The sequence below is a fragment of the Mya arenaria genome, chromosome 11, assembly GCF_026914265.1.
Source record: "Mya arenaria isolate MELC-2E11 chromosome 11, ASM2691426v1".
NCBI lineage: Eukaryota > Metazoa > Mollusca > Bivalvia > Myida > Myidae > Mya > Mya arenaria.
The window spans coordinates 21,664,039-21,672,368 of NC_069132.1; the positions used below are offsets into that span (position 1 = coordinate 21,664,039).

Sequence of the window (8,330 nt, forward strand, 5' to 3'; positions counted from 1 at the left end):
TTCTAAACGCCAAAGACAAATGTTGAAAGTTTGTATTCCACGCGTTTCACACTAAATATAGAAATAATAGGATACCAATCAATTGAGTCATGTATTTTATATAAATTATAAGTGGAGTACTAAACGCCATGACAAATACATCTAGCAATGCTTTTCTTTACCCCCACCCAGCACGTACCCCTTCCATCCCCAACCATCCGCCCCGCGTCATACACAGCTCAGTCAAACGCTGATAACCAGTAATGAGGCCCCCATTACAACGATACAGTTACAATACAAAAACACTTTTACTAATTATTTTCTTAAAATGACTTTATTTTACCAAAAAAAACCCGGGTGTTTCGATTACCCCCCCCCCCACACACACACACACACACACACTCTCACGTGTCTCAACGGTCTCAAATTTTTTCGTGATCACCGAATTGAGTCCGGTCTCAATTGAGTAAAAAAAGGTCTCAAGTCAAACTTTGTGTTTGAGTTTGAGGTTGAGTTTTGAGTTCTTTCGTGAAACTGTGTCTAGTCCCTTTAAAACCAAGGATATTATTAATAAGAATATTATGTATGTGAAAGTTCCTATAAAACGTCATTGCTCGCGACAAGCCTGTTATAAAAATAGGATATCGGATTGATATTTAGCGTAAAAAGTAGAACTAAATTACTTCCCTTATTTGTAAATATAATAATATGTAAATTAAAACAATAAAATGTGAACTCGCTTTCAACATGTGGACTTCATATAAGACAAAAACAGAATATTAATAGAAATCAGTGTTCAAATATTTCTTTTATAAAGTTCAGTTTCATCGACTACGAGCTATCCCACTTCTGACACCAAAGAAGTTAGATATATTTGTGTAACCCGCGTAATGTGAAGTCTGATCCCTTTACAAACCCATACGCATTCAAGGGTAATCAAGAATGACCACTGAAAGTATGTTTCATTGAATTTGTGCAAGCTTCTAAAGTTGGCAAAACTAATTTATAGTGACTTAATGGAAATTTTGCGGCTGTTACCTGCTGAATAGAATTTTGGTTGTCGGAATTCTGAATGCTATATGTAAATCTGTCCGGCGAGAGCGGATACCACATATGAGTCTGAGCACCAATGTTGTTTTAAGAGTTTAAAAGTAAATCAGCCAGATGTTTACGTCACGTCAGGAATGTTTTCGACAAGTTATGGTCACCACACCGCTTATGCACCAGTCAATTGTAACCACGCCCCCAGGTCCGGGGGTATACCGGGGATAGCCGGTGAAAAGGGCCGTGTTTTTACCTTTCAGGTGTCCCCGCAGTGCCGGGTAAATGCGGTGGCTTTGTCTTCGCGCAAAATATAGGGTAGAATGGGCCTTACCTAGGGTCCCTGGGGTGCGGAGGCATTTGACGGGGATTTTACCATCAGTTCGTCTCCGCAGGGCGAGGATTTTACCCGGGGTTGGCTGGACCGGAAGTCAAAGTCCCAGCTATTCCCCGGACTTGGGGGGGGGGGGGGGGTGCGTGGTTACAATTGACTGGTGCATTAATGGCAATAAATTTGAGATGATCTATTCCGTTCGTATGGTAACTAGTTTTAACATGGACGATATAATTTTAATGCAATGTAAAATGGCATCCCAAAGAGCCTTCTTTTGATGTTTGGTTGATCATTGTGGGCTAGGAGCACATGCAAGGACCTGGGTTATGCCAATACCCCACTGCCACGCCCTCCACCCATTGTCGATTAAAATAAATGCAAAACCGAGTACATACGTTTATGAATGACTATAGTGAAAAAATGAGTTATCCTGAATAAAAAGTAATTTTGGCAGTAGTCCCTGCACTCGTAACATCTCTGCCATTTCCGACAATCTTCGAGATAATCGAATTCTGTTGTATAACGGCCGATGAATACAGATTCCCTGATTCCATGAAAACATGATTTCCGTGACTTGGTTTAAATGTTTGTGTATTTTGAGAATACGTACGTTGCGTGTTTTGGCAAAGCCCTCGAATCGGTCAGCAGATACATGGAAAAAGATACATGATACAATTTGACCCCTGGTAAGACATTCAAGACATGACAGGCCCCATCTTTGTTTTATGTGATTGTCGCCCTTTTACCAACATTTGCCATTTCCATAAAACGTTATCATTACTGACCCTTTGCTGTACCCACACACAGACGTGCTTCTTTACGTGATCATCGGCTTAACATTAAAGGTACTCTTGTCTTTGATTATCTCTTTTCTAACAGCATTTTGAATTTATTGATATTGTGCGTTTGTTTTGCTTAATTTGGTTGTTTTAATCCTGACGTTTATAAAAAAATATCAATAAGTGTATGCTCGCTATAGTTGTCACGCCTACTTTCACTTTGATAGGTCAGGTGAGAAACTGTATACTATAACACATTTGCACAGTGTAATGGTGAGCCTCTCAGACTGATCAAACGCGTAGGGATACATGTACCTGATGGCGCCCTGCTAATACAAATATTAAATATTAACAAAGGCCACGAGTATGTGCAGGTTGCTGGATTTCCAGAAGTGACATCAGCGTCCATTTACGTCTGTTTCATGTCCTCCTCGGATGATGGTTCCCAGCAAACATTTGACGTCGACGCCGTCTCGACGTCGGACTCTGACGTAGGTTTGACGTGGAATTTTAGTGGGTTTTGCAAAGTGGTTTGTCGTCAAAACCCGACGTCGAGGTGACGTCACAATAACGACTGGAAAATCAATTGGTTCGACATTTTTTCAGATATCTGTGGCCTCACAGAAATGTTATATTAAGATTAACGTTTCCACTATTTAGCATCGTAAAACAATTCAAAACATAAACTTCCACTTTTACCATAGTGGACTTGACGCGCTGAGCCAGACGCACTGATTCGATATTGGACCGTATATATTTACCGATCGGTACTAAGGCATTCATAAACTATTCAGTATATATTAAGAGTATTATAGTGACTCTAATATATAATTTACAATAAAGTTACATTGTACCAATACACACACGAGTATAATTACGTAACTGTGTGATGAAACTTCATTTAGACGGGCGCCCGACAAGTATCACACGTCGAGACGACGTCGTAAATCCTTGACGCACGGACGTCAGGGTTTTCCACGCCGCCTCAACGTGGGATTTTGGTCGGCCAAGTTGTGGTCGCTCCAATGTCCAGCGACGTCGTACCGTCGCCGGGTGTTTGCTATTATTTTTGAATACATAGAGTATATGAATTGTAATTGCAGAGGAAATATCTTCTTAATAACGATTATATTTATACTGGAAATATAGACAGACATACTTTTTCCATCCTAATAATCGAAGCTTTGAGGAAGAACAGGACCATTTCTCAATTTCCCCCTTAATCCAGGAAATTACTTGTTCGTATTGTATTGAGGTAGGAAATGGACCTGCCAGATTGTACTTTGTAATGTTTCAAGCATACACTGTATTGCTCGTGCGGTGTTTTGCTAATTTATGTCTGTTTGTTGAACAGGAAAGATCGTTCATCTCGTGTAAGACAATGTAAGACAATGAAGAGGAAGTATATGTCAATCCAGGGTTTATAGTCCGAAGTAAAAAATTTTTTTATTGATTTATTTTCAAAGTCCCACCCTGACAGTGTCCAAGCATGTTTATGTTGGTATTGGCTGTAAGCGTCCTGGTTCTGCTCGTATGGAGACTGTGGCGTCAGGACTGTGATCTCACTCTCGAGTGGAACCTCCGCTTTGGGAAATCTCCAGGTATTTAGCACGGTTTCAAATACATTATAAAACATTTCAAAGTCGACGTCATAAGGTTATAAGAGCTTTTGAAGGTATGCAAGCGCTTATTGGCTGCACTGTTATGAACTGACAACACGCGCTCCGTACAGTTTAAATATAATAGTGGGTGCCAAAATTCATGAAATTGGTTTCTCACACTCGGCGTTTTTACACAGACGTTGACTTTTCTTCATTTTAGAGGCGCTCAAGGGTCGGGTAGTCTGGGTGACGGGATGCTCGAGCGGTATCGGCGAGGCGCTTGTTCTGGAGTTCGCGAGGGCAGGTTGCCGCCTCGTTCTGTCCGCGCGCCGCGAGGACCTGCTGGTCATAATCAAGCAGAGGTGTATAGGTACTGTCGTTTATTGCATGTCATTGTAGATTCATATATACTTGAATGATCGAAACTCTGTGCTGCCCTTTGTTTTCCAGATCTGTTCTTGCGTTTACCATGTCTAATATAAGTTTCAAACGCCTCGAGTCAAGATAAACAGAATTAAACGTTCATTTGAATATTCATTAAAATGTTTTCAAGCCAGATAATGTACTGTTATTAATCCCTTACGGCTAACCTTACCAAGAAAGACCCTACCAAGAAAGTATTCATGTGTCCAGTCTTACGCATTCATAGAGGTGTCTGGTGGCCGGCTGTCCTCAGACGATGTGATGGTACTGCCGCTCGATCTGCTTAAGCACGAGACACACGCGGACGCCGCGGAACACGTCCTCAAATACTTCAAACAGGTATACTTGGCTCACCTTCCTTAAGTACTTTAAACAAATCGCCGTCTTTAACTACTTAAGCCATACCAAATCGATTCTTTGTTTAGCGTTTGGAGGACGGATAGGTTTACCTGTTGAAAAACGACTCAAACACTCTTATGTGTTCAAAGATCTTGCCGAATATAATTTATTTACTTTTTCTATAATTCCGACTACAAACCATAAGTGCAAACAACATGCTTCATACTTTGTACTAAAGTTATTGGCATTTGATATCAAAGAATGATGTATAATGTCTGATTCCCATGATCAACACACTTACATTATGTTTAATTTGAATGTATTTTGGAGTGGAAATCTGACCATTGAGAATGGTCCAGGTTCGGGGGTTCGTTTTTAAGGATATCTAGATGGGGATTCGTATGAAAGGTTGACACTAGACTTAAAAATAATCTGATATGACCTTTAATGGCACACCGTCCTTAAATACTATGCTGTACATATGCATAGCTCGCACAAACTTCAAATATGTAGACGACGTGTTTACAAATAAACATCACTGCACTACATCACTGCACTACAGGCAACAGGTATAAGACATACAATGTATACCAATTATTTTCAGATCGACTTGTTGGTGAACAACGCTGGCCGCTCTCAGCGGAGCTTGATCGTGGACACGGCGGTGGAGGTGGACCGGCAGGTGCTCGATCTTGACCTTCTGGCGCCTATCTCCCTGACCAAGGCTGTGCTGCCTCACATGATCGCCCGGGGCCGGGGTCACGTCATGTGCACAAGTAGCGTCGCCGGCAAACTGCCCGCACCTGGATCCGCAACATACAGCGCGGCAAAACATGGCTTACAAGTAGGGACCGCAGTGATTATTTGTAATTTATAGTTTATATATGAACATGTATACAGGTTTATTTTAACGAAGATATTTATCAAATTATCACTCTCGAGTCCGTCTGCTAGGTAGAAACCAGAACTAGTGCCCTTTTAGAGGCCATATGAAAGTTACCATGGTGAGAATCGAACCCACAACCTCTTGGATCATATCAGTACTCCCATCCTGTTAAGTGCCGATATCGACTTCCATACAATTAAGGCTATGCGAAAATAAGGTCCACATTGATACAAGAAAACCAACATGGCTAATGATATTAAGAATATAAATAAATTACCTTCTTTTGCTGCAGTTTATCTTTTATTCTGTTCTATAATTGGTAAAAGTGTGTATTCTTATTTATAGTTGAACACCTTCATTTCAGGGTTTCTTCGATACGCTTCGAATAGAGTGTGCTCCTCACAACATCGCCGTGACAATGGCGTGCCCGGGTCCAGTGTTCTCGGACGCGCTCCTGCATGCATTTACTGATAAGCCCGGTCAGGTGTGAGCATTGGTCCACATTTATTTGTATAATTCTGTTTTTATTTATAAAGTGAGTGTACCAAATTAAGAACAAGACATTTTCGATCTTAAATAAGTAGAATATTTGTATCAAACCTGGGATTTTATCTGAATTTCCACTCGAAAACATCTGTAGTGCGGGAAGAAATTACGAACACTTACAGGTTATGTTTGTGTTTAAATCAAGAACAGGAGAAAAGATGACTTCTTAAACCATTTAGGGTATTGACTTCAAACTTGTAATATTAAAACCTGACCATGGGTTGTACATGTAGATCAAGTACCCGTGTCGAAACTCGCTGGGTTTTAAAAACATATAAAAAAAACTAATACATACATAATACACGGAACCATCTAAGATATTGACTTCAAACCCAAACTATTTGAACATAACCATAGCAGGATACAATGATACAAGGGTGCCAGTTTCGCATAGGTTCCCTGCAAAATAACATTCGCTATAAACTATTTACGGATATACAGCTGATCGTTACAAACACGAATATTACATCGATGAAAGAAAATATGAATACTTCAACCAATATGTTTCATTTACAATATCGTGAATATCATTTATTGTATAATGTTTATTTCAAGCATTAAACAATTATACATGACCACATCAGCTATACCGGTAAACTAGTCCGTTTAATACTTTCAATACTTGAGTTTTGCTACAGTTATTACCCCTTGCGAAATTGAAAAAAAAATACAAAAAGATCACAATATACAAACATGTACTTTATCGATGTCATTATAATTTGCAGATTCAGTGTCAATGAACGTGATCATTTGGCGGTCACAACTAAAATAAAATGACCAGTCCAGTTAAACTCTTTCAGATTCATATCATCCTTTGCAAATAAAAACTTTTAATACTAAATACTTTGCGAATAAAATAACTTATTAACCCTTAACTCGATCTATTATAATTATAATTTCAAGACCTTGAACGTACCGATGGACCGTACATGGAGCCGGATGACGGCTGCCCGATGCGCTCAGCTGATGGTGGTGGCGGCCGCTAACGGGCTGCACGAGGTATGGGTGACACCCAACCCCGAACTTCTCTTCTGCTATCTCTTCCAGTACGCCCCATACATCGCAAGAAAGTAAGTCAAGATTTCGACAATCTTTGTTACTGTAAGGTTTTTACTCCACTGCGATAAATATGCAGATATTTACAAATGGGTCGGACCACTAGATATTTACAAATACAAAAGGCCTCCCGTGTTGTTTAAAAAATCTTAAGCATGATAGGTAAATGTTAGAATTGTGAATTACAAAAAAATAATATAAACGACTATTTCAGCAATTACAAGAAAGAAAACACTGAATACAAGTTGCCAAACTTCATCTTACAATTCAAATTATCGCACATAAAATAACAGACTATGCGAAATTTGAAATTACCATCTCTTTCACGCTACATGTAGGCATGTATCTGCCAGCCTGACTCCCATTTCTTTTCCCATAGGGTGTCACTGACTCTAGGACAGCACCGGGCCAACAAGGTGAAATCAGGAATTGCAGACCTACACTGAGCGGTCTGTGTGCAGGGATACACGCTCAATACCGCGATATATTATACTGGAAGCCGGGACACTGTGATATGCTTGACACGTACTATATACTTAGTACATTAACTATCAAATGCGAGATGATCATTTTTTCTGAAGTAGAAACTAAAACTGGATGCTTTAACACTAGCGTGTTTGTTTTTCAAGTTCATTTAAAGGATTAATGAGCAGGGCCAAGTTTCATTAAAGACAATACGGGTTAACATAGTAACTTAAGGCGTAACCCCGTTAAGCTGTAAACTGTTTTTTTAATGTAAGAATAATTATTGTATTCCGATTCCGCTCGTAAATGTACGGGTGTCCGCAGGGTAAGGTTAACGGCTAAGGAGGGTTGGTACTCATAAAACGTCACAAACCATTTCCTAACTAAAGTCGATTTGAAGAAGTCAATTAAAGAGAGAAGTTTTAAAATTAGATCCAATCTAATTATTCGATTCTTTTTCTGGTATACTTGTTTTATACTGATGTATTATTGTAATATTAATAAATATTTCGGTTTAACAAAAAAAACAACAATTAAAATTAATATGACGTATACGCGGTTTAGATGTAAACGTTTATTTTTTTAATAAAGTCAATGGGAATAAGGATTCAGATGAAACAAAGTTATTACATTATAAGAACAGTGAGATACTTAAATTAGGAAAATGGCTGAAGTTAAGGAATCGACTTGATATGTTTTATGAAATTTACCACCGAGTAGGAGAGGTAGCACATCACGATCTCCGCTATTATCTATGTACAAATGGCTGCCTTAAAGGGACCATATTAACACATATTTTGTGTTTGGCAATAACTCTTTCTTACATGTTTAAATGAATGACTTATTTTATTTAGTAATTTAATGAATAAACATCAAACAGA

General features: G+C 39.1%; 1 protein-coding gene across 2 annotated transcripts; it reads left to right on the top strand.

The window, feature by feature from the left end:
- Nucleotides 1–2,122: 2,122 nt before the first annotated feature.
- LOC128209346 (dehydrogenase/reductase SDR family member 7-like) lies at nt 2,123–8,330 on the top strand. Of its 2 annotated transcripts, XM_052913346.1 has the most exons (9): nt 2,167–2,199; nt 2,491–2,722; nt 3,600–3,734; nt 3,955–4,104; nt 4,384–4,496; nt 5,101–5,340; nt 5,747–5,866; nt 6,832–6,998; nt 7,364–8,330. In XM_052913346.1, the coding sequence occupies exons 3-9, from the start codon at nt 3,623–3,625 to the stop codon at nt 7,428–7,430; spliced, it is 969 nt and encodes a 322-aa protein (XP_052769306.1). In that variant the 5' UTR covers nt 2,167–2,199; nt 2,491–2,722; nt 3,600–3,622; the 3' UTR covers nt 7,431–8,330. The 2 variants fall into 2 exon arrangements, with proteins under 2 accessions (XP_052769307.1, XP_052769306.1); XM_052913347.1 differs by lacking the exon at nt 2,491–2,722 and having other exon boundaries at nt 2,123–2,199.